Below are 26,660 nucleotides of genomic sequence, written 5' to 3'. Positions count from 1 at the left end.
TGCCAGCATTGCTGCAGAGGTTGAAGGGACGGGGGGTCTGCCCTAGTGACTGTCTGCAGGTAATCAGAGGAGGCCCAAGAAGTCATCAAACAGCAATCCCTACAGGGACAGTGCTACGCAATATTCACCAGACCCTCAGTGAACTGCCCCCGGGCACATTCACCCATCACCAGTCCTCAGATTTATGGTTTCCACCAACACACGTGCCCAGGATCACGTTCCCATGCCACCTCCAGATGGCAGGCGTTGTGGCGTGTGGGCAAGGGAGAGGCTGTTGGCGAGAGTCGCCCTGAAGATTGTATCTTTTAGAAAAGAAGGAACACCTTGATTGTTCCTATTGTGTGCGATGATAGTAAGACTATTAATAGAATAATAAAGGGGCCACTCCTCTAACGAGGACTCATTTATGAAACGTTTTATGAAACCCATAAAGCTTACTCACCAGGATCCTTCTATATAAATGAGGTAGAGGCCGCCTATATGACTCCCGTCTGCTCGGTTCACTCTTCAGAAGACAAGGATGAGAAGGTTCGGCCCCTGCCTGGCCCTTGTGGCCATCTCACTGGATCTGGGTAAGAGCCTCCAGGACTTTCTATGCCATATGGTAGATATAAATCCGATCATTAAATTATCATGGGAGCTTTATAATGCTATTGACATTTCAAAAATGATTTTTAATCATATTTTAACCACTTCAGCAGTTTTACCCCCCTTTCAGCTATTTTGTGCTTTTCAGCACTGCGCTACTTTATCCACTTCTGGACTGGAAGGATTTTCCCCCTTAATGACCAAGCCTTTTTTTTTGCTATTCGGCACTGCGTTATTTTAAAGGACAATTGCACGGTCCTGCAACACTGTGCCCAAATAAAATTGATGTCCTTGTTTTCCCAAAAATAGAGTTTTCTTTTGGTGGTATTTGATCACCTGTGGGATTTTTATTTTTTTCGCTATATACAAAAAAAGACAATTTTGAAAAAAATATATATATTTTTTTTTTTTTTTTACTTTCTGCTATAAAACATCCAATAGAAAAAATTGCAAAAATCCAATTTCTTCATAAATTTAGACCAATATTAAGATTTTATTTTTTTTGCACTATAAACAAAAAAAGAGCGACAATTATGAAAAAAAAAAAAAAAACAATATTTTTTTTATTCTGCTATATAACATTCCCAATAAAAAAAAATAAAAATCTAATTTTCTTCATCATTTTAGGCCAATTTGTATTCTGCTACATAATTATGGTAAAAAAAATTGCAATAAGTGTATTTTGATTGGTTTGTGCAAAAGTTATCGCATCTACAAACTAGGGGAAAGATTTACAGTGGGTACGGAAAGTATTCAGACCCTCTTAAATTTTTCACTCTTTGTTATATTGCAGCCATTTGCTAAAATCATTTAAGTTCATTCTTCTTCCTCATGAATGTACACATAGCACCCCATACTGACAGAAAAACACAGAATTGTTGACATTGTTGCAGATTTATTAAAAAAGAAAAACTGAAATATCACATGGTCCTAAGTATTCAGACCCTTTGCTCAGTATTTAGTAGAAGCCCCCTTTTGATCTAATACAGCCAGGAGTCTTTTTGGGAAAGATGCAACAAGTCTTTCACACCTGGATTTGGGGATCCTCTGCCATTCCTCCTTGCAGATCCTCTCCAGTTCTGTCAGGTTGGATGGTAAACGTTGGTGGACAGCCATTTTTAGGTCTCTCCAGAGATGCTCAATTGGGTTTAAGTCAGGGCTCTGGCTGGGCCATTCAAGAACAGTCACGGAGTTGTTGTGAAGCCACTCCTTCGTTATTTTAGCTGTGTGCTTAGGGTCATTGTCTTGTTGGAAGGTAAACCTTCGGCCCAGTCTGAGGTCCAGAGCACTCGGGAGAAGGTTTTTGTCCAGGATATCCCTGTACTTGGCCGCATTCATCTTTCCCTCGATTGCAACCAGTCGTCCTGTCCCTGCAGCTGAAAAACACCCCCACAGCATGATGCTGCCACCACCATGCTTCACTGTTGGGACTGTATTGGACAGGTGATGAACAGTGCCTGGTTTTCTCCACACATGCCGCTTAGAATTAAGGCCAAAAAGTTCTATTTTGGTCTCATCAGACCAGAGAATCTTATTTCTCACCATCTTGGAGTCCTTCAGGTGTTTTTTAGCAAACTCCATGCAGGCTTTCATGTGTCTTACACTGAGGAGAGGCTTCCGTCGGGCCACTCTGCCATAAAGCCCCGACTGGTGGAGGGCTGCAGTGATGGTTGACTTTCTACAACTTTCTCCCATCTCCTGACTGCATCTCTGGAGCTCAGCCACAGTGATCTTTGGGTTCTTCTTTACCTCTCTCACCAAGGCTCTTCTCCCCCGATAGCTCAGTTTGGCCGGACAGCCAGCTCTAGGAAGGGTTCTGGTCGTCCCAAACGTCTTCCATTTGAGGATTATGGAGGCCACTGTGCTCTTAGGAACCTTAAGTGCAGCAGAAATCTTTTTGTAACCTTGGCCAGATCTGTGCCTTGCCACAATTCTGTCTCTGAGCTCTTCAGGCAGTTCCTTTCTCCTCTCATTTGCTCTGACATGCATTGTGATCTGGAAGGTCTTATATAGACAGGTGTGTGGCTTTCCTAATCAAGTCCAATCAGTATAATAAAACACAGCTGGACTCAAATGAAGGTGGAGAACCATCTCAAGGATGATCAGAAGAAATGGAAAGCACCTGAGTTAAATATACGAGTGTCACAGCAAAGGGTCTGAATACTTAGGACCATGTGATATTTCAGTTTTTCTTTTTTAATAAATCTGCAACAATGTCAACAATTCTGTGTTTTTCTGTCAGTATGGGGAGCTATGTGTACATTCATGAGGAAGAAGAATGAACTTAAATGATTTTAGCAAATGGCTGCAATATAACAAAGAGTGAAAAATTTAAGGGGGTCTGAATACTTTCCGTACCCACTGTATGTCATTTTTATTGTTTTTTTTTTTTACTAGTAATGGCGGTGATCTGCGATTTTTAGCGGGACTGCGACATTGCGGCGGACAGATCAGACCCCTAACTGACATTTTTGACACTTTTTGGGGGGACCAGTGACATTACTACAGTAATCAGTGCTAAAAATATGAACTGTCACTGTACTAATGACACTGGCAGGGAAGGGGTTAACATCAGGGGTGATCAAAGGGTAAAGGGTGTGCCTAGGGAGTGCTTGCTAACTGTGTGGGGGATGGACTCACTGGTTGAACACAGAGATCTGTGTTCCTAAATAGCGGGAATACAAGATAACTGCATAATATACATACATATATGCGTTTCGGGAAGCACACGCTGAACTCTGAGGAAGGGAGCGTGCCTCCCGATACGTGTCAGATGTCCAACCACAGAGATGTGTCTTCCTCGGTACTACAGCTGCATTTGATATGTGTTTTATCCTTTTAAGCTTGTTGGCTTTTGTAAATAAATATTTTTAAGGTGTCTAAGGTAATGCATTAGGCCACAGGTGTCAAACAAAAGGCCTGTGGGCCAAATGCATCCCCCCCTAGGCCATTTCATGTGGCCCTCGCACCTCTCCTACAGCTGCAGCACCCCCATTGTCTCTGCCCCCACCTTGTCTCAGTAGTCGGCAGCAGAGAGGACCGAACTCCTATGCCAGATCTTGCGCTTCTCTGTGCTGCTGCAGAAAAGCTCGTCTTTGAAGACCCGCGCCCCCCCCCCCCCCCCCCTCAGCAGTCCGCAGCAGAGAGAAGGGAAGAACTACTCCTACCTGATCCTGCACCTCTCTGTGTAGCTGCAGCACCACCTTGTCTCTGCCTCCCCTGGTCTCCCCAGACTCTGGAAGCTGACTCCAGCCCTCCTCTGGTCCTCCTCCAGACCTTGCACTTTCTTCTTCCCAGATCCACCTGACTCTTCTTCCTGGCAGTAGCACAAGGTAAGGGGGTGCATTGTGATGTAAGGAAGGGTGGGTGACTATTGACTTCCGATGGTGGGGGAACTCTTGACATCTTATATAAGGGTGTAAGGGGACATGTGGTGCTCTGCTCTTACAGATATAAGCGGCCATTTGAGGACAACCATAATGCTGATGTGGTCTGCGATAAAATTGAGTTTCACACCCCTGATCTAGGCCTTTTCACTCTCCTTTCTTTCTGTTTTTACTGATGAGCACTGATAGGTGGCACTGATGGGCACTGATAGGTGGCACTGATGGGCACTAGCTGGCATCACTGATGGGCACTGATAGGTGGGACTGATGGGCACTGATAGGTGGCACTGATGGGCACTGAAAGGTGGCACTGATGGGCACTAGCTGGCATCACTGATGGGCACTGATAGGTGGGACTGATGGGCACTAGCTGGCATCACTGATGGGCACTGATAGGTGGGACTGATGGACACTAGCTGGCATCACTGATGGGCACTGATAGGTGGGACTGATGGGCACTGATAGGTGGCACTAATGGGTACTGATAGGTGGCAGTGATAGGAACTAGCTGGCATCTATGATGGGCACTGATAGGTGTCACTGATGGACATTGATAGGTGGCACTGATGGGCACTAGCTGGCATCACTGATGGACACTGATAGGTGGCACTAATGGGCACTGATAGGTGGCACTTATGGGCACAAGCTGGCATCACTGATGGGCACTGATAGGTGGCACTGATGGGCACTAGCTGGCATAACTGATGGGCACTGATAGGTAGGACTGATGGGCACTGATAGGTGGCACTGATCGGCACTGAAAGGTGGCACTGATGGGCACTAGCTGGCATCACTGATGGGCACTGATAGGTGGGACTGATGGGCACTAGCTGGCATCACTGATGGGCACTGATAGGTGGGACTGATGGGCACTGATAGGTGGCACTAATGGGTACTGATAGGTGGCAGTGATGGGAACTAGCTGGCATCTATGATGGGCACTGATAGGTGTCACTGATGGACATTGATAGGTGGCACTGATGGGCACTAGCTGGCATCACTGATTGACACTGATAGGTGGCACTAATGGGCACTGATAGGTGGTACTTATGGGCACAAGCTGGCATCACTGATGGGCACTGATAGGTGGCACTGATGGGCACTAGCTGGCATAACTGATGGGCACTGATAGGTGAGACTGATGAGCACTGATAGGTGGCACTGATGGGCACTAGCTGGCATCACTGATGGGCACTGATAGGTGGGACTGATGGGCACTGATAGGTGGCAATGATGGGCACTGATAGGTGGCACTGATGGGCACTAGCTGGCATCACTGATGTACATTGATAGGTGGAACTGATGGGCACTGATAGGTGGCACTGATGGGCAAAAGCTGGCATCACTAATGGACACTAATAGGTGTCACTGATGGGCACTGATCGGTGGCACTGATGAGCACTAGCTGACATCACTGATGAGCACTGATAGGTGGCACTGATGGGCACTAGTAGGTGGCACTGATGGGCACTAGCTGGCATCACTGATGGGCACTGATAGGTGGCACTGATGAGCACTGATAGCTGGCGTCACTGATAGGCACTGATAGGTGGCACTGATGGGCACTAGCTGGCATCACTGATGGGCACTGATAGGTGGCACTGATGAGCACTGATAGCTGGCATCACTGATGGGCACTGATAGGTGGCACTGATGGGCACTGACTGGAATCATTGCTGGGCACTGTTGGGGCTGCACTGATTATCTGTACAGGTCTCCCCTGTGAGGAGATGCCTCTGATTGGCTCTACTCTCCTCACACGCTGTCAGTGCGAGGAAAGAAAAGCCGATAACCCGCATCTCCTTGTGTACATGGGATTGGCTGTGATTGGACACAGCTGATCACATGGGTAAAGGGCCGCATCATTTGCTGAGAACAGGGATGCGCCTTGTCCCAGGGACACAGCATGTTGGCACGATGTATGAGTGGTGGCGCAAGCACAGAATACGTTCAGAATAATGTCCATGGAACAGTCTAAAGGACCTCCAGATCTGTCCATAAATGGATGGAGCACGGTCTCACATCTCAGGGCCAGCCTGGAGGGGAGCGGATCTCCAGACATGTATGAATAAGAGAGAGAGCAGAGCGCCTCCGAGTATAGACTGTGGATGATTTCATGGTAAAAAGAAGCAATAAACTCATATAAGAGGTATAAAACAGACACATGGGGGTCTCCGGTGGTCAGAGTCTGCATCGAGGTCACCTTCCGGGTCACCTGTAGCCCTCGTAGACCTTTCCTGACCGGCAGGATGTGGAAGTGATGTAAGGTGGATGGTGGTGGAGCCGAGGGCTGGACACCCACGATCGCTCCCCCCTGAGAGAGAAGGACGGTCGGATGTTGTAAACACAGCAGATCGTTCTTCTCCCTGGAATGATCACAGAGCGCCTGTGATCCTTCTATATAGGAACACAGGTCTCTATGATCAATTCAGAAGCCACCCCCCCCACACACACAGTTAGAATCACTCCCCTAGGCTCACATTTAACCCCTTGATCACCAAAAGTGTTAACCCCTTCCCTGCCAGTCTCATTAGTACAGTGACAGTGCATATTTGTAGCACTGATTACTGTAGTAATGTCACCGGTCCCCCCAAAAGTGTCAAAAATGTCAGTTAGGGGTCCAATCTGTCCGCCGCAATGTTGCAGTCCCGCAAAAAATCGCAGATCGCCGCCATTACTAGTAAAAAAAAAAAACAATAAATAAAAAAGAATGAAAACTATGCAAATTCGAAATTTTGTCTAAAAATTTTGATTAACTATTTTGGATTTGTTTAAATTCGTTACTATTGTAATTCGGAATTTCGGATACATCTGAATTTCCGAATATCAAAAAATGTGTCCGGATTTCAACTCAGAACGAAGCGAACCGCACATGTCTGGGCAATGATGGGGGATTGTTTACTCTGACCGATGCTGGGACATTCTGGACTCCCGATGGCAAAAGTCTGACCCCCCCCAAAGTTCTTCCACCCCAAACTCACTCATCCATGTCTTTATGGACCTTGCTTTGTGCACTGGTGTGCAGTCATGTTGGAAGAGGAAGGGGCGATCCCCAAACTCCTCCCACAAATGTCTGCGCAATGATGGGGGATTTTTTACTCTGACTGATGCTGGGACATTCTGTACTCCCGATGGCCACAGTCTGACCCCCCCCCCTCCCCAAAGTCTGAAACTGGCCCCTTTTTTGGAAAGTTTGGAGACTTCAGCTTTAGACCTTTGCAACCTTTTCCTTGGTTTTCTATGTTTTTCAAGAACCTGGAAGTAGCAGTAAGTGCCTGGAAATGGGAAAGTCCTGGCCGCAGCTCGTTGGCCAGAACCCAAGTCTGGACCCAACCCAAGCTCATCTCCACTCATCACAACTTCCCAACACTGACAAAGGGAGCAATCATAAACTGACGGAGGTGTTAATGCTTCTCCAATCTATCCAAACCTGAATAAAATGGGTTTGGTGGGAGTTCCTTTTTTAAATAGCTTCCTATAATTATATATACTATATTACCAAAAGTATTGGGACGCCTGCCTTTACACACACATGAACTTTAATGGCATCCCAGTCTTAGTCTGTAGGGTTCAATATTGAGTTGGCCCACCCTTTGCAGCTATAACAGCTTCACCTCTTCTGGGAAGGCCGTCCACAAGGTTTAGGAGTGTCTATGGGAATGTTTGACCATTCTTCCAGGTCAGGCACTGATTTTGGACGAGAAGGCCTGGCTCGCAGTCATCCCAAAGGTGTTCTATCAGGTTGAGGTCAGGAGTCTGTGAACGCCAGACAAGTATTTCCTTCACCCCAAATTCGCTCATCCATGTCTTTATGGACCTTGCTTGGTGCACTGGTGGGCAGTCATGTTGGAACAGGAAGGGGCCATCCCTAAACTCCTCCCACAAAGTTGGGAGCATGAAATTGTCCAAAATGTCTTGGTATTCTGACACCTTAAGAGTTCCCTTCACTGGAACTAAGGGGCCAAACCCAACCCCTGAAAAACAACCCCACAACATAATCCCCCCTCCACCAAATGATTTGGACCAGTGCACAAAGCAAGAATCCATAAAGACATGGATGAGTGAGAATTCATCCCAAAGGTGTTCTATCAGGTTGAGGTCAGGCCAGACAAGTTCCTCCACCCCAAACTCGCTCATCCATGTCTTTATTGATTCTTGCTTTGTGCACTGGTCCAAATCATTTGGTGGAGGGGGGATTATGTTGTGGGGTTGTTTTTCAGGGGTTGGGCTTGTCCCCTTAGTTCCAGTGAAGGGAACTCTTAAGGCGTCAGCATACCAAGACATTTTGGACAATTTCATGCACCCAACTTTGTGGGAGGAGTTATGGGATGGCCCCTTCCTGTTCCAACATGACTGCCCACCAGTGCACCAAGCAAGGTCCATAAAGACATGGATGAGCGAATTTGGGGTGAAGGAAATACTTGTCTGGCGTTCACAGACTCCTGACCTCAACCTGATAGAACACCTTTGGGATGACTGTGAGCCAGGTCTTCTCGTACAACATCACTGCATGACCTCACAAATGCACTTCTAGAAGAATGGTCAAACATTCCCATAGACACTCCTAAACCTTGTGGACGGCCTTCCCAGAAGAGTTGAAGCTGTTATAGCTGCAAAGGGTGAGCCAACTCAATATTGAACCCTACAGACTAAGACTGGGATGTCATTAAAGTTCATGTGTGTGTAAAGGCAGGCGTCCCAATACTTTTGGTAATATAGTGTGTATATACATTACTGAACATGCTGAAAGCTACTTACAAACACTATTAAACGGTTTACAAATGCCATAAATAAGGGGTCCTCATAGGCCCTAAACACTGAGGGTTCCGTAGAAGAAGTGTAAAAGGATTTATAAAGATCGGTGGTGTAAGGAGAGCCACTCCAGTCCACGCAGCTGCCAAGGGGCCTGGGAGGTGGAAAGGCTCCCCATTTCAAAAATAGAAAAATTGCCTGCATGTGAACAGAAATCCCATGTTGAGGTATTAAAGTTCCTGCGTCTACAGCCCAATCTTCAAAGTCTCCACAGTTGTAATTGCTGGAAAACCATTACCTGGTCTGATGAGTCTGGATTCCAGCTGCGACATTCAGATGGGAGGATCAGAATTTGGTGCATGGATCCACCCTGCCTTCTATCACCGGTTCAGGCTGGTGGTGGTGTAATGGTGTTGGGGGGGGGGGGGTAATGGTTCAGGCTGGTGGTGGTGTAATGGTGTTGTGGGGGGGGGGGGGTAATGGTTCAGGCTGGTGGTGGTGTAATGGTGTTGGGGGGGGGGGGGGTAATGGTTCAGGCTGGTGGTGGTGTAATGGTGTTGGGGGGGGGGGGGGGTAATGGTTCAGGCTGGTGGTGGTGTAATGGTGTTGGGGGGGGGGGGTAATGGTTCAGGCTGGTGGTGGTGTAATGGTGTTGGGGGGGGTAATGGTTCAGGCTGGTGGTGGTGTAATGGTGTGTGGGGGGGGGGGGGGTAATAGTTCAGGCTGCTGGTGGTGTAATGGTGTGGGGGAGGGGGGGTAATGGTTAAGGTTGGTAGGGGTGGTTGTGGTGTAATGGTGTTGGGGGGGTAATGGTTCAGGCTGGTGGTGGTGTAATGGTGTGGGGGAGGGGGGGTAATGGTTAAGGTTGGTAGTGGTGGTGTTATGGTGTGGGGGAGGAGGGGTAATGGTTAAGGTTGGTAGTGGTGGTGTTATGGTGTGGGGGAGGGGGGTAATGGTTAAGGCTGGTAGGGGTGGAGTAATGGTGTGGGGGAGGAGGGGGTAATGGTTTAGGCTGGTGGTGGTGGTGTTATGGTGTGGGGGAGGAGGGGGGGGTAATAATTCAGGCGTAGAGATCTTGGCACACGTTGGACCCCTTAGTACCAACTGAGCATGGTTTAAACCCCACAGCCTACCTGAGTATTGTTGCTGACCATGTCCATCCCTTTATGACTGCAGTGTCCCCATCTTCTGATGGCTCCTTCCAGCAGGATAATGCACCATGTCACAAAGCTTCAATCATCTCACCACTGGTTTCTTCACCATGACAATGAGGTCACTGTCCTCCAATGGCCTCCACACTCACCACATCTCATCCAATAGAACACCTTTGGGATGTGGTAGAACGGGAGATTCCAATCATGGATGTGCAGCCGACAAATCTGCAGCAACTGCGTGATGTTATCATGTCACTATGGAGCAAAATCTCTGAGGAACGTTTCCAACACCTTGTTGTATTGCTGCCACCAAGAATGAAGGCAAAAGGGGGTCCAACCCGCTACTAGCAAGGTGTACCTAATAAAGTGGCCGGTGAGTGTATATATATCCTAGGCAGAGGTGCCACCTAGTGGCCAAAACAGGGAAAGGCACTATCACCCCCTTACACACTTGCTGCCCAAGGGTGATTTCCGCAGTTCCATTTAGAAACGACACTGCAGAGAAGGCGGGGGGGGGGAAGGAGGGGTCATCACTTTGCTGTTTAAAAATCAGACTACAGCTTTTTTTATTGGCTTCTATGTCACCTCTTCCAGCACTTGCTTGCTGTGGCAGTGGGAGGAATTCAGGGGCTGACTGGCAACTTTCGGCTTAAGGGGCGAGTACGAACCGGAGGCCCATGGTGCACTGAATCGGCCACCCCTCCCACTCTCCCTCTTCCCGGCCTCCTCCTGACCCCCCATCCCAGGCTGAAGTTCCACTCCGGGTACTCTCTACTCACTGGCCGAATCCGGGTTCCCAACCTGGCTAGCAGGGGGCAGTTGGGGGGAGCGGGGACAGCTCGGTAGGGGCTGCCTGGGGGAGGAGAGTCTCCAGTGGGGCATGGAACCGGCCTCTGCTCAGACACAGTTTACACCATCCATGCTGGGGAGGGGGAGTTCTACGCTTTGTCCTTATCTTCACCCCGCACTCAGTAGGTCAGCAGCAGGGACTTTTTACTTCTATTCACCAGAAATCCTTTAGGCATGTATGTGGACGAAGCAGTGCAGTCTTGTTACATAGCATCACAGCGCCCCAGGGGGCAATTGCCCCCCTGCTCCCTGGCCCAGTCCTCCCCTGGTGGAATTAAAATTTACACTAGGGTCCTGAGATCTGAGATGGTGGGAAAGGCTGGAGCGCTCCTGAGGCCTGGGCGGTCAGCTGGGAAATTAATGGTGAAAGTTTATTCGGTGCACATACCGTATATACTCGAGTATAAGCCCACCTTTTCAGCATGCTTTTTCATGTTGAAAAAGCCCCCCCTCGGTTTATACTCGAGTCACGGTCTCACTTACCTTTTCCCCCGGTCAGTGCGCATGCGCCACCGCCGCTCGGGAAAGCCCATACACGTTAGGCTGTTCACGGGCAGACGGCGCTTGCGCGGTGACGTGTTGGCACCGGGCGGCGCTATTTTTAAATGCAAGGAGGAAAGATAAGCGAGACTCCTCCGCAGCCCCTGCATCTCCTCAGGAGATGTAGTGCTGCGGTCATGGTACAGGAGATTATCCTGCACCATGCCAGCAGCACTGCATCTCCTGTGTCATGCCTGTACCATGCCTGTGTACCATCTCCTGTGCCATGCCTGAACCATCTCCTGTGCCATGCCTGTACCATGCCTGTACCATCTCCTGTGCCATCTCCTGTACCATCTCCTGTGCTATGCCTGAACCATCTCCCGTGCCATGCCTGTACCATCTCTTGTGCCATGCCTGTACCATCTCCTGTGCCATGCCTGTACCATCTCCTGTGCCATGCCTGTACCATCTCCTGTGCCATCTCCTGTACCATCTCCTGTGCTATGCCTGAACCATCTCCTGTGCCATGCCTGTACCATCTCTTGTGCCATGCCTGTACCATCTCCTGTGCCATGCCTGTACCATCTCCTGTACCATGCCTGTGCCATATCCTGTGCCATACCTGTACCATCTCCTGTGCTATACCTGTACCATCTCCTGTGCCATGCCTGTACCATCTCCTGTGCTATACCTGTACCATCTCCTGTGCCATGCCTGTACCATCTCCTGTACCATGCCTGTACCATCTCCTGTACCATGCCTGTACCATCTCCTGTACCATGCCCACAGCCCTGCATCTCCTGCACCATGCCTGCAGCCCCTATTTTGGATCTCGTGGTGGTCCAGTTGGGTCCAGTAGCTTCTGCATTTCCCACCCTAGGCTTATACTCGAGTCAATACGTTTTCCCAGTTTTTTTAAATAAAATAAGGTGCCTCGGCTTATATTCAGATCGGCTTATACTCGAGTATATACGGTATGTTACTTCTTCAGCTTTGGTCCCTAATAATGCACTCACAACTCTCTGATGTTTTTGATGTTGACATATTTTATGAAAAACGCATTGAGGAAGGTGGCTGGAGAACCCATCAAAATTTTGCTCTGGGTCCCCATGAAGATCTGATGAAGATCCCATAAGTGGTCTTCTTCCTGAGATATCCTTGTCTTCCTGGGGGAAGTCATCCAGCTTCCATGAAGATCTGATGAGTATCCTATAAAGTTGTCTTCTTCCCAAGAGATCCTTGTCTTCCTGGGGGAAGTGATCCAGCTTCCATGAAGATCTGATGAAGATCCCATAAGTGGTCTTCTTCCCGAGAGATCCTTATCTTCCTTGGGGAAGTGATCCAGCTTCCATGAAGATCTGATGAAGATCCTATAAGTGGTCTTCTTCCCAAGAGATCCTTGTCTTCCTGGGGGAAGTCATCCAGCTTCCATGAAGATCTGATGAAGATCCCATAAAGTCGTCTTCTTCCCAAGAGATCCTTGTCTTCCTGGGGGAAGTCATCCAGCTTCCATGAAGATCTGATGAAGATCCCATAAGTGGTCTTCTTCCCGAGAGATCCTTGTCTTCCTTGGGGAACTGATCCGGCTTCAGAGAAGATCTGATGAAGATCCCATAAGTGGTCTTCTTCCCAAGAGATGCTTGTCTTCCTGGGGGAAGTCATCCAGCTTCCATGAAGATCTGATGAAGATCCCATAAAGTCGTCTTCTTCCCAAGAGATCCTTGTCTTCCTGGGGGAAGTCATCCAGCTTCCATGTAGATCTGATGAGGATCCCATAAGTGGTCTTCTTCCCGAGAGATGCTTGTCTTCCTGGGGGAAGTGATCTACCTTCCATGTAGATCTGATGAGGATCCCATAAAGTCGTCTTCTTCCCGAGAGATCCTTGTCTTCCTGGGGGAAGTCATCCAGCTTCCATGAAGATCTGATGAAGATCCCATAAAGTTGTCTTCTTCCCAAGAGATCCTTGTCTTCCTGGGGGAAGTGATCCAGCTTCCATGAAGATCTGATGAAGATCCCATAAGTGGTCTTCTTCCCGAGAGATCCTTGTCTTCCTTGGGGAAGTGATCCAGCTTCCATGAAGATCTGATGAAGATCCCATAAGTGGTCTTCTTCCCAAGAGATGCTTGTCTTCCTGGGAGAAGTCATCCAGCTTCCATGAAGATCTGATGAAGATCCCATAAAGTCATCTTCTTCCCAAGAGATCCTTGTCTTCCTGGGGGAAGTCATCCAGCTTCCATGTAGATCTGATGAGGATCCCATAAGTGGTCTTCTTCCCGAGAGATGCTTGTCTTCCTGGGGGAAGTGATCTACCTTCCATGTAGATCTGATGAGGATCCCATAAAGTCGTCTTCTTCCCGAGAGATCCTTGTCTTCCTGGGGGAAGTCATCCAGCTTCCATGAAGATCTGATGAGGATCCCATAAGTGGTCTTCTTTCCAAGAGATCCTTGTCTTCCTCTGAGAAGTGATCCAGCTTCCATGAAGATCTGATGAAGATCCCATAAAGTCGTCTTCTTCCAGAGAGATCCTTGTCTTCCTCGGAGAAGTGATCCAGCTTCCATGAAGATCTGATGAAGATCCCATAAAGTCGTCTTCTTCCCGAGAGATCCTTGTCTTCCTCTGAGAAGTGATCCAGCTTCCATGAAGATCTGATGAAGATCCCATAAAGTCATCTTCTTCCCGAGAGATCCTTGTCTTCCTCGGAGAAGTGATCCAGCTTGGTGGGGCTTGCAGTGTCAGGTAGCAGACAGACTGGTTCATCCTTGGCACACGGCCCGGCACCTCACCGCAGATGTCTCTGTATAAAAAAACAATTAGGCGGGTGCCGGGGAGAGGAAGGGAGATAATTGTACCTATAATTATTCCTGCCGCACAGAGTAGCTGCTTGGAAAAAAAAAAGTTAAAGTGAATATTAACCGGATTATCCGGCTTCTGGAACCATCCAACCAATCACCCCTCCGCAGTGCTGGCCCAGATTCTCCGGCAATCCGAGAAAACACTTCCCACTACTGCGACTCCAAAGTCATGCGATATCGAGTATGTATAAAAATAATTAACCACTTCTAGACCGGAAGATTTTCCCCCGTTAATGACCAGGCTATTTTTTGCGATTCGGCACTGCGTTATTTTACCAGACAATTGTGCAATCGTGCGACGCTGTACCCAAATAAAATTGATGTCCTTTTTTTTCCACCACAAACAGGGCTTTCTTTTTGTGGTATTTGATCAACTGTGCGATTTTTTTTTTTGCGCTATAAACAAAAAAGTGACAATTCTGAAAAAAAAAACAAAAAAAAACAATAATTTTCACATTCCGCTTTATAACATTCCCAAAAAAAAAATTTAACCACTTTAAGACCGGAAGATTTTCCCCCTTAATGACCAGGCCATGTTTTGAGATTCGGCACTGCGTTATTTTAACAGACAAATGCGAAGTCGTGCGACGCTGTACCCAAATAAAATTGATGTCCTTTTTTCCCTCAAATAGAGCTTTCTTTTGGTGGTATTTGTTCACCTCTGCGGTTTTTTATTTTTTGCGCTATAAACGAAAAAAAAAAAAAAAAACGACAATTCTGAAAAATAAAAAAAAAAATATATTTCACTTTCTGCTATATAACATTCCCAAAAAATTTTTTTTACGTTTTTTAACATTTTAGGCCAATTTGTTTTCTGCTACATGTTTTTGGTAAAAAAAAAAAAAAAATTGCAATAAGCGTATTTTGATTGGTTTGCGCAAAACTTATCGCGTCTACAAACTAGGGGAAAGATTAATGTCATTTTTCTTTATTTATTCAATTTTTTTACTAGTAATGGCGGCGATCTGCGATTTTTAGCAGGACTGCGACATTGCGGCGGACAGATTGGACCCCTGACTGACATTTTTGACACTTTTGGGGGGGGGGGGACCAGTGACATTACTACAGTAATCAGTGCTAAAAATATGCACTGTCACTGTACTAATGACACTGGCAGGGAAGGGGTTAACCTAGTTGGTGATCAAGGGATTAAATGTGAGCCTAGGGGAGTGTTTACTAACTGTATGAGGGAGGAGCTTGTGAAATGACCATAGAGACCTGTGTTCCTATATAGAAGGATCACAGGCTCTGTGTGATCATTCCAGAGAGAAGAACGGTGAGATATGTTTACAACAGCCGACCGTCCTTCTCTCTCAGCGGGGAACGATTGTGGGTGGCCGGAGGCAAAAGCGGCTGCCGGCCCCCGGGCATTGGCATCCCCGCTACCGAGTGGGGGCGAAAGCGTGCCACCAGCCGCGCGACTGACGTACCCATACGGCGGTTCACGCAGGAGGGGCTGCCTGCCACAGTATAACTGCGGTGGGCGGTCCTTAAGTGGTTAATGGGTATGGTGCTGCTGAATACCATTTAAAGAAAGAAATATATATATATATATAATTGATTGCTGATTGTGTATATGTTGGGTGGTCTAATGTTCTAATAATATATTAATCCACATCTCACTGGTGCTAAAATTGTGTTAAAAACCAAATGTAAACAATGTATGTAAAAATTTATATATATATATATATACAGTATATACTGTAATAAAAAGGTGCCTGTATAAATATAAATGGTGCAATAATAGTGCATTGGAAAAATAAACAGTGGTGCTAAAAAAAAGTGACAGGTGCTCTTCGAAGTGCTCCAAAGTGATCCGTGATAATAATAATTTCCACAAGACGTACCCCCCCCCCCCCCCCCCATGGTCCCCCCACTCACTAGAGCCCAGTCCCCTCTAGGGGGTATCAGGCCTGTCAGGAAGTTGGCTCCAACCGGATCAGCCAACTCAGGATCCACACTAGGCAGACGGCTCCGACTGCCACCGGCCACCCGCGATCGCTCCCCGCTGAGAGAGAAGGACGGTCGGATGTTGTAAACCCATCTGACCGCTCTTCTCCCTGGAATGATCACAGAGCTCCTGTGATCCTTCTATATAGGATCACATGTCTCTATGGTCATTTCACAAGTCCCTCCCCCATACAGTTAGAAAACACCCCCTAGGCTCACACTTAACCCTTTGATTCCCCCTAGGTTAACCCCTTCCCTGCCAGTGTCATTAGTACAATAACAGTGCATATTTTTAGCACTGATTACTGTAGTAATGTCACTGGTCCCCCAAAAAATGTCAAAAAATGTCAGTTAGAGGTCCGATCTGTCCTCCGCAATGTCGCAGTCCTGCTAAAAAATCGCAGATCACTGGTAAAAAATAAAAAAAAAATAAATAGAAATGACATAAATCTTTCCCCTAGTTTGTAGATGCGATAACTTTTGTGCAAACCAATTAAAATACACTTATTGCAATTTTTTTTTTTTTTTTTACCGAAAATAGGTAGCAGAGTACAAATTGTCTTAAAATGATGAAAACATTGATTTTTAATTTTTTTTTGGGGGGAGGGGGGGGGAATGTTATATAGCAGAATGTGAAAAATATATTTTTTTTTTCAGAATTGTCGCTCTTTTTTTTTTTTTTTTTTTTTATAGTGCAAAAAATAAAAATCGCACAGGTGATCGAGTTGGCCTAAAATGATGAAAAAATTAGATTTTTTTTTTTTTTTTTTGGGGGGGGGGGGTGGAATGTTATATAGCAGAATGTGAAACAAATATATATATATTTTTCAGAATTGTCACTCTTTTTTTTGTTTAAAGCGCAAAAAATAAAAATCGCACAGGTGATCAAATACCCCCAAAAGAAAGTTCTATTTGTGGGAAAAAAAAAAGGACATCAATTTTATTTGGGTACAGTGTCGCACGACCGCGCAATTGTCAGTTAAAGTAACGAAGTGCCGAATCTCAAAAAATTGCCTGGTCATTAAGGGGGAAAAATCCTTCTGAGGCTGAAGTGGTTAAGGCTGAACAGTTTGTTTCTGCAAACAGTGAATTTGTTACTGGCTCCCTCTAGTGGTCAAATGTAATTTTGCAACAAATATATATATATATATATATATATATATATATATATTTTTTTTTTCTTTTATATATATATTTTCATATATATATATATATATATATATATATATATATATATATATATATATATATATATATATATATATATATATATATATGTATATTTATATATTTATTTGTTTATATTTATATATATATATTTTTTTTTATTTATATAGATATATAAATATAGAGATAGATATACATATAGATATATATATATATATATATATATATATATATATTAAAAAAAAAAGAAGTCAATAGATAATTGTTTAATTGATTGACTGGTAAATTGGGTATTTCTAAGGAAAGAGTCTCTTCATCAACAAGGCTTCCCAATCCAGATGCCAGGATTTTGGTGTTGTTATCCCAATGGGCTAGAATTATTTTTATGAAGTAAGCCCTAGAGGGGGCATCTTATTGAAAACCCGATTGTGACCGGGTGCAAAGAGGCTGCAGCAGATCAGCAGCATTAAAGTGTAACAAAGGATGAAAATAAAGAGGAAACAACTATTTCATTTTTTTTTTTTTTCAAATCAGTTTATTATGATACAAAATACACAAAGCAAACAAGGGGGGTCCATTTATAAAACATTCGCTGCAGCATTCGCACAGCCGTCAGGGATCTTCACTGTAATTTTCCTGATATGTTTATTTCCTGGGATCGCCAGCTCCATCTAGTGGCCATAATGTGGTATTTTCCTGCAATACCTCAATCAGGAAAATTCTTTATTATTGCCACTGGATGGCGCTGACAATCCTAGTATATAAATCTAAATTCCAAGGATAATTTGTGACGGCTGAGCGAACGATTGACGTGATTGCACGGTGAATGTCTTATAAATAGACCCCCTATAAACCCACGTGTTACCTGGACTTTATTGTGACCTCACTGACTGATGTGCTTTCCTCCAATCTCTGCACAGCGCTCTCCCTGCAATGTTTCGTCTGCAAAGATCAAACGGAGAAGACGAATTGCTGGGGGTTGAAGAACTGTCTGCCGGGACAGAACGCCTGTTATAGCACCAAGTACCAACGAGCGGCCGGTGAGTGTATGACAGTGCGATCACATACTGCATGATTGTATGTCTGCAGACCAGGGCCGGGGCAAGGGGTGGGCAGGAGGGGCGGCTGCCCTGGGCAGGAGGGTATAATATGAGGTGGAGGGGGCACCACAAGGAGATTGGGGGGGAAGGAAGAATAAATTTGGGGAGCGGCAGGGGGTAAGTATTGTTCTGGGGGGGGGTGCTAAGAGTGGTGATCTAGGGGGATTTGTGCTTGGGAGGAAGGATGTTTAAGGTAGGAGGGAGAAGATGTGTACAAGAAGGGGAAATTTTAGGGGTAGAGGATTTGAGCTGGGGGGGGGGGGGGTATAATGTGAGGTGGGGCACCACAAGGAGATTGGGGGAAGGAATGAGGGATTTGGGGGGGGGGCGGAAAGGGGTAAGTATTGTTCTATGAGAGGAAATTGTGGGGGGGGGGGTTGCTAAAAGTGGTGATCTAGGGGGATTGTGTTGGGAGGGGGGAAGGGGGAGGAAGATCCATGCTGGGAAGGAGAATATTTAGGTGGGAGGAAGGAGATGTGTGCCAGGAGGGGAAATTGAGGGGGGGGTTGCTAAGAATGGGGATCTAGGGGGATTTGTGTAGGGGGGGAGAAGATTTGTGCTGGGAGGGAGGGTTTTTAAGGTGGGAGGGAGAAGATGTGTACCAGGAGGGGAAATTTTAGGGGTAGAGGATTTGAGCTGGGGGGGGGGGGTATAATGTGAGGTGGGGGCACCACAAGGAGATTGGGGGAAGGAAGGATGAATGGGGGGCTACAGGGGGTAAATATTGTTCTAGGAGGGAAAATGGAGGGGGGGGGTTCTAAAGAGGTGATCTAGGGGGATTTGTGTTGGGAGGGGGGATGGGGAGAAGACGATTTGTGCTGGGAGGGAGGATTTTTAAGGTAGGAGGGAGAAGATGTGTACCAGAAGGAGAAATTTTAGGGGTAGAGGATTTTAGCTGGGGGGGGGGGGTATAATGTCAGGTGGGGGCACCACAAGAAGATTGGGGAGAAGGAATGAGGGATTTGGGGGCGGCAGGAGGTAAGTATTATTCTAGGAGAGGAAATTGGGAGGGGGGGTGCTAAAGAGGTGATCTAGGGGGATTTGTGTTGGGAGGGGGGATGGGGAAGAAGATTTGTGCTGGGAGGGAGGATTTTTAGGTGGGAGGAAGAAGATGTGTACCAGGAAGGGAAATTGAGGGGGGGGGGTAGCTAAGAATGGGGATCTAGGGGGATTTGTATAGGGGGGTGGAGAAGAAGATTTGTGCTGAGAGGGAGGATTTTTAAGGTAGGAGAGAGAAGATGTGTACCAGCAGAAGAAATTTTAGGAGTAGAGGATTTGAGCTGGGGGGGGGGGGGCACGACAAGGAGATTGGGAGGAAGGAAAAATTAATTTGGGGGGCGGCAAGGGATAAGTATTGTTCTAGGGAGGGTAAAGATATAGAAGTTCATGGATTAGAAATTGTTTAGTTCTTCAGTGTGAAGACAAGTCCATGCTTAGGGAAGGTGGCTATTTTTGCCCCCATCATCACCCCCCTGTGGTTGGTTACGAAGATACCAGGACATTGGAATTGGTTGCTAGGACGCAGGACAGCCATTTGAATTGTACAGGCCGTGCGACAAGGGCCACTTTCATCCTAGCAAAAGAGGATACTGTGCAGCGGGGGTTATCTGCATCCGTCAACAGATTCTGCTATGATACAGACGGCATAGATCCATTGGTTTTTATGGTGTAGGTGGCTGACTGCACCATAGCAACCAAGGCCACTGTGCAGCAGGGGCTGCTTGCATCCTAGCAACAAAAGGTGCTCAACAAAAGGTGCTGTGCGGCAAGTCATTGGTTGCTAGGACACAGGCAGCTGACCTGCACAGCGTCATTGGTTGTTATGATGTAAGCGGTCACCTGCACCATAACAACAGTAAGAACATTATTAATGCCAGACTCCAAATGTCAATAGGCCAAGAGCGCTCTCCCCACATCCCTAATAATATATAGAAACAAAGAGAGAAATTGGTGTTCCTAAACAACGGACCCTGAAATGGCCCCACAGGGACCCGTGTATATGAACAGGATACACCCAACGTGGGACTTTAAAGGCGGAGTTCACTTGGCATAGATAGATAAATAATAAAGAACAATTAGATAAAATACAATAGTTTTATTGATACATATATAACATGAATTGATAACCAACAACAATGCATAAGCATCAGTACAAACATAGGGATTCGTGCAATGTAAAAAATTGAGAACCGTATCCTAAAGTGAAGGGGTCACACAGGTCCAACATGTTTCGCCGCCTTCATGGGCTTCTTCAAGGACCATAAATGCTGGTGACCTCCGAATAGGTTCTAGATACAAATAACATATTGTAAGTATCATATATATTATCTTATTCAACATTGCAAAAAGGATATCAAGATTAGACATAGATTATTTCAGTAGAGGTGTCATGTCAAGCACTCACCACTATTATAAAATCCAGGGCACAATTAATAAATCACCAACCAATGGCATGGTCTGCAAGTCCCTCCGGGGAGTGCTCACACTCCTGGACTGAGTCCAGATGGATACGTCCTCATAATGTGGTGGAAACTGGACCGGGTAATGCCAGACAGCGGGGGTTTATACAGCGGTCAGCAATTAAAAGACATTAAATCGCTGCCTCCTTAAAATCAAGAAAAAAAGAAGAGATTGCCACAAAACGTATATACGTATAGTCTGGGGTGGCATATATAGTAAGCCAGGGCCATCTTACTGAATGGGCACACTGGGAAGTTGCCCTGGGGCCCACTTGCCCAGGGGGCCCCACCTGCCCAGTAAACCAGCCCCAGCCAAGTATTAGTCCCGATTCCCGTCCGCATCCCGCCCCCGAACTTAGCAGGTAGCAATCGCCTGTCGGACCTGCTCTGCTGTCAGGCCAATTGGGCCGTGGAGGGAGAGCCCACAACTGCAGGAATGCCTGTCCGCCTCTACGCGAACAGGCGCACACAGAACAGTCGAGTCTGACTCCCGTCCGTGTGTGTGTTCACCGGACCCAGCCGCCAAACTTGGAAGCTGTCATTAGCCTGGCACTGCTGTACCAATAAATATCGCCTTATTGATAATCTGCATTTTTATTCTCCTGGGTGATTGTGTAGGCAGGGCCCCAGTGCACTGCATTGCCCGGGGCCCTTTAATGCTCTTAAGATGGCACTGTAGTAAGCCACCATTTGCAAAGCAAATATCCTCATCAAAGTTTCAAGCCGGTACATCAATAGGACAAAAAATAGGAAGAGAAAGAGAGAAGGTCCCTGAAGAAGCCCATAAAGGCGGCGAAACATGTTAGACCTGTGTGACCCCTTCACTTTAGGATACGGTTCTCAATTTTTTACATTGCACGAATCCCTATGTTTGTACTGATGCTTATGCATCGTTGTTGGTTATCACTTCATGTTATATATGTATCAATAAAACTATTGTATTTTATCTAATTGTTCTTTATTATTTATCTATCTAGGCCAAGTGAACTCCGCCTTTAAAGTCCCACGTTGGGTGTATCCTGTTCATATACACGGGTCCCTGTGGGGCCATTTCAGGGTCCGTTGTTTAGGAACACCAATTTCTCTCTTTGCACCATAACAACAATTGACACTGTGCAGCAGGGCTGCTTCCACCCTAGCAACAAAAGGGTGCTTTGCGGCAGGGGCTGTCTGCATTCTAACATCTAAATAATTGGTTGCTAGGACACTGGTGGCCAGACTGCACAGAGTCATTGGTTGCTAGGACACAGGCAGCTGACCTGCACAGCGTCATTGGTTGTTATGGTGTAGGCAGTGTCCTGTACCATAACAACCAAGGACACTGTGCAGCCGGGGCTGCTTGAACCCTAGGAACAAAGGATGCTGTGCAACAGGAGATACCTTCATCCTAGCAACAGAGTCATTGGTTGCAGGAACACTGGTGGCCAGGCTACTCCATGTCATGGGTTACTAACAGAGAACTTAAATCCCTGCCAGCAGATCTGTGGATTGTCCACCTTCTGTAGCACAATGAAAGCCAGGAGTGTGCCACCAACATGATCAGTTGGCACTCAGGGGGGTCAGCACTGCGCTAGAGTCTCCATACTGGACATTCCGTCCTCACTGTAGCTCAGTAACGTTGCCCTGTATACACAGGACATCATTACCAATCTGGTTACTAGGATGCTGATGGTTGGGCTGTACAGCCCAACTGCCTGTGTCCTAGCAACCCATGCTGCACAAGCCACATAGCATCATGGTTTCTAGGATGCTGGCAGCTGGGCCACAGCTTCATTAGTTGCTAGGTTACTAGCAGCTAGACCACAGCTTCATTGGTTGCTAGGATGCTAGCAGCTAAGCCACATCATTATTGGTTGTCATGCCAGCATCAAAGCAACCAAAGGGGAGGGGGCAATAAAAATGGGGTAGCATGAGGGGGGTTTAGTGTACGGCGGTGGGGTGGAAAAAATGAACCTAGGCACGCCCCTGGGGGCAGCACAGTTCGCTCTGCAGTGGGATCACATGAAGCGTGGTCACCATACAGATGAGGTTGGATACAATGGATATGGATCGTTAGGAGGATTTTAGGAAGGACAGAAACAAATTAAGGACCAACTCCAACTAAAACTTTTTAAAGCATTTACGGCAAATGTTTGTTTCTTATGCAATATTCATTCCCATAATATAAAGGTTTCTAAGGTCTGAACTTTGTGTTTTAGTTGTGTGCAGCTCAAATGTTATTTTCTCCTACTTGTTTTGTAGATGGAAAGGATGTGTTTACAAGAGACTGCATCCAGGGCTGCCTAGAGAGTAACTCGAACACCCAAGGCCTGAAATATGTCACATTCTGCTGCGTCAACAACCTCTGCAACTCTCTGGAAGAATTGCCAGCTTTTGCTGGCAATAATAGCAGTGGCTATGTCACTAGTTCGGCCGGTGGTTCAGCCAGCGGTTCATCCGGCGGTTCAGCCAGCGGTATGGCCGGAGGTTCAGCCAGCGGTATGGCTGGCGGTTCAGCCAGCGGTATGGCCGGCGGTTCAGCCAGCGGTTTGGCTGGTGGTTCAGCCAGCAGTATGGCCGGAGGTTCAGCCAGCAGTATGGCCGGAGGTTCAGCCAGCAGTATGGCCGGAGGTTCAGCCAGCAGTATGGCCGGCGGTTCAGCCAGCGGTTCGGCCAATGGTTCGGCCAGTGGTCCGGCCAGCAGTCCAGGTAGTGGCTCCGTCGCCAACTCTGCTACTAACTCAAGTATCTACTCATCCAACAGTTCTTCTGGAAACTATTCCAACAATTACTCCTCTACCTCCAGTAATTCGGCAGCCAGCGGCACTGTTCTTGGCAATTCAGGCACTAACCTAATGAATAATTCTTCTTCTAACCAATCCAGCCACTCTGTAACCAGTCACAACACCACAAATACCATCAACACTGGTTCCTCTAACATTGTTTACAACTCTGGCACATCCGGGTCCTCTGCTGGTTCCTCCAGTGTTGTTTACAACTCTGGCACATCTGGGTCCTCCAATGTTGTTTATAACTCTGGCACATCTGGGTCCTCCAATGTTGTTTATAACCCTGGCACATCTGGATTCTCTGCTGGTTCCTCCAATGTAATTTATAACTCTGGCACATCGGGTTCCTCTGGTTCCCCTTACGTTTACAACTCTGGCACACCAGGTTCCTCTAAGGGCGATCATAACTCAGGCACATTTGGATCCTCTTCTGGTTCCTCCAATGTCAACTCTGGCAGACCTGGTTTCTATGGTTCCTCTAATGTTGGTAACAGACCTGGCACATTTGGGTCCTCTTTTGGTTCTTCCAATGTTGCTTATAACCCTGGCACATATGGGTCTTCTGGTTCCTCCAACGTTGCTCATAACCCTGGCACATATGGGTCTTCTTCTGGTTCCTCCAACGTTGCTCATAACCCTGGCACATATGGATCTTCTGCTGGTTCCTCCAATGTTGCTTACAACCCTGGCACATCTGGGTCCTCTGCTGGTTCCTCCAACATCATGTATAACTCTGGCTCATCTGGTTCCTCTAATGTCGGTTATCACTCTGGCACATCTGGGTCCTCTTCCTCTGATGGCTCCAACCCACAGATGAGTGGCACCTTCTACAATTTTTTCTTAGCCAAGGCTCCTCCCAGTCACTCTGATATCAAGTCATCTAAGTCATAAGCTCAGAAACTGGTCCCCAGTGCAAAAATTTATCATAAACTGACAAGTCCAGTAAAACCTTAGACAACTTACTAATCGTGCTACCTACCCATTCAAGTTTTGGCTCAGCTGATGACCTCTCAAAGATTATTGGCTATTGATATACAGCAGCAGCCATTGTGTTTTTGTTCCCCGGGTCTCATTACAAGGTTCTCCCTCCTTGATGATTTATTTAAATTTTATTATCCAGCAAGCAATGTTACCACCAAAGGTGGGCGGGGACACCAAAAAATACATTGTGGAGATTGGGAGAGCCAGGAAATGCTGCAGCTACGATAGGTTAGTGCATGGCTCAGCCCACCAACCTCCAACTTTTAAGTTTATCTAAAGCCAACCGTTTTTATTTTGAATTGCGTGCCGTGTGATTCACAGTTTGCCCTGATGGCTATTGCTTGGGATGGAATATGAGTAAAAATCCGAAATTTTAAGTTGTCATAGAAAATGAAATGGATGGAAAATCTTCAGATTGGGACATTTTTTCTTCTGGTGAAAACTGCATAGCAAGAGACAGAAAGTAAAGGATAATCTCTTTAATGGAAAACATTTTGGCTTTAGTTACACTTTACACAAAATATACCCTTTGGGTGGACCGGCCCTTGCAAAAGGCTTTCAGTGGACTGGCCCATGTAAAAAGCTTGGGTGGACTGGCCCATGTAAAAAGCTTGGGTGGACGGGCCTATGTAAAAAGCTTGGGTGGAATGGCCCCTGTAAAAGGCTTGGGTGGACTGGCCCCTGTAAAAAGCTTGGGTGGACTGGCCCATGTAAAAAGCTTGGGTGGACTGGCCTATGTAAAAAGCTTGGGTGGAATGGCCCCTGTAAAAGGCTTGGGTGGACTGGCCCCTGTAAAAAGCTTGGGTGGACTGGCCCCTGTAAAAGGCTTGGGTGGACTGGCCCCTGTAAAAAGCTTGGGTGGACTGGCCCCTGTAAAAGACTTGGGTGGACTGGCCCCTGTAAAAGACTTGGGTGGACTGGCCCCTGTAAAAGGCTTGGGTAGACTGGCCACTTTAAAAGGCTTGGGTGGACTGGCCCCTTTAAAAGGCTTGGCTTGGGTGAATTGGCCCCTTTAAAAGGCTTGGGTGGACTGGCCCCTTTAAAAGGCTTGGGTGGACTGGTCCCTTTCAAATGCTTGGGTGGACTGGTCCCTTTTAAAGGCTTGGGTGGACTGGTCCCTTTTAAAAGCTTGGGTGGACTGGTCCCTGTAAAAGCTTGGGTGGACTGGTCCCTGTAAAAGGCTTGGGTGGACTGGTCCCTGTAAAAAGCTTGGGTGGACTGGCCCCTGTAAAAGGCTTGGGTGGACTGGTCCCTGTAAAAGGCTTGGGTGGACTGGCCCATGTAAAAAGCTTGGGTGGACTGGCCTATGTAAAAAGCTAGGGTGGAATGGCCCCTGTAAAAGGCTTGGGTGGACTGGTCCCTGTAAAAGGCTTGGGTGGACAGGTCTTCATACATGAGCCTGTTTGATTAGGACGTATGCTGATAAAGTGCAATAGCACAAACACCAATGAGATTGCAATTTACTGGAGTCAGACCAGTCAGCAGATGAGGTTATTGGTTGCCATGATTGATGATTGCACTTTGTACATTTTCACTGGACTTTGCAATGCCCACTGTGCTGCATTAATAGGGCGATGAAAAGTTCAGTAACAATGTGCAAAGTGCAGTAACCCATAACAGCCAATCGCAAGTGTTTTTTCACATATTACTAAAACCTAATTGGCTGATAGGGTGATCCTTGGCTTGGTGAAACCTGTTGGGTCTAGGTGGTTGATACACTATTTTATGTGTATTTCAGTTCTGATTTTCTGTTTCAGTCATCGACTTAACTCCAATAATTGATGCCATGAAAATGAGAGTAAATTTCAGTGTAGTCAAGAAACGTACTTTACATAAGGACTCGTAGATTTGTTTATTAAGCTATTGGTCACCTCCATCGCACGTCTACAGAACAATGACCCAGTGGATACACGCGGTGCTTCTTTTAGCGTGGAGGAAAATAATGACTCAATGGTTGTCATCCAAACCACTTACTACAAAGGGTCCCATATCATCTATCTAAATTCTGACATGGAAGGAACCTCTCAAAATGCCTAGAGGGGGGTCAAACTTGATGACATTTTTTTTTCCAACTGGAAGTCATTGACCGTATAAATACACATATATAGAATGACCATGAAATTGTTAGTACAGTCCAACTTTTTGGAGGAAACCCTGGGTGGCATACTGG

At 46.6% G+C, this 26,660-nt stretch overlaps 1 protein-coding gene across 1 annotated transcript; it reads left to right on the top strand.

Annotated features, from left to right (window-relative positions):
* Positions 1-455: 455 nt before the first annotated feature.
* LOC309557081 (uncharacterized protein) lies at positions 456-24,661 on the top strand. Its single transcript, XM_082259692.1, has 3 exons — positions 456-572; positions 18,103-18,222; positions 22,983-24,661. The coding sequence occupies exons 1-3, from the start codon at positions 521-523 to the stop codon at positions 24,398-24,400; spliced, it is 1,590 nt and encodes a 529-aa protein (XP_082115818.1). The 5' UTR covers positions 456-520; the 3' UTR covers positions 24,401-24,661.
* The last annotated feature ends 1,999 nt before the right edge of the window (positions 24,662-26,660 follow it).

The sequence above is a fragment of the Pelophylax lessonae genome (genome assembly GCF_965119305.1).
Source record: "Pelophylax lessonae genome assembly, chromosome: 5".
Lineage (NCBI taxonomy): Eukaryota > Metazoa > Chordata > Amphibia > Anura > Ranidae > Pelophylax > Pelophylax lessonae.
Note: the sequence above shows the minus strand (reverse complement) of the source record. Positions and strands in the feature narration are given on the sequence as shown.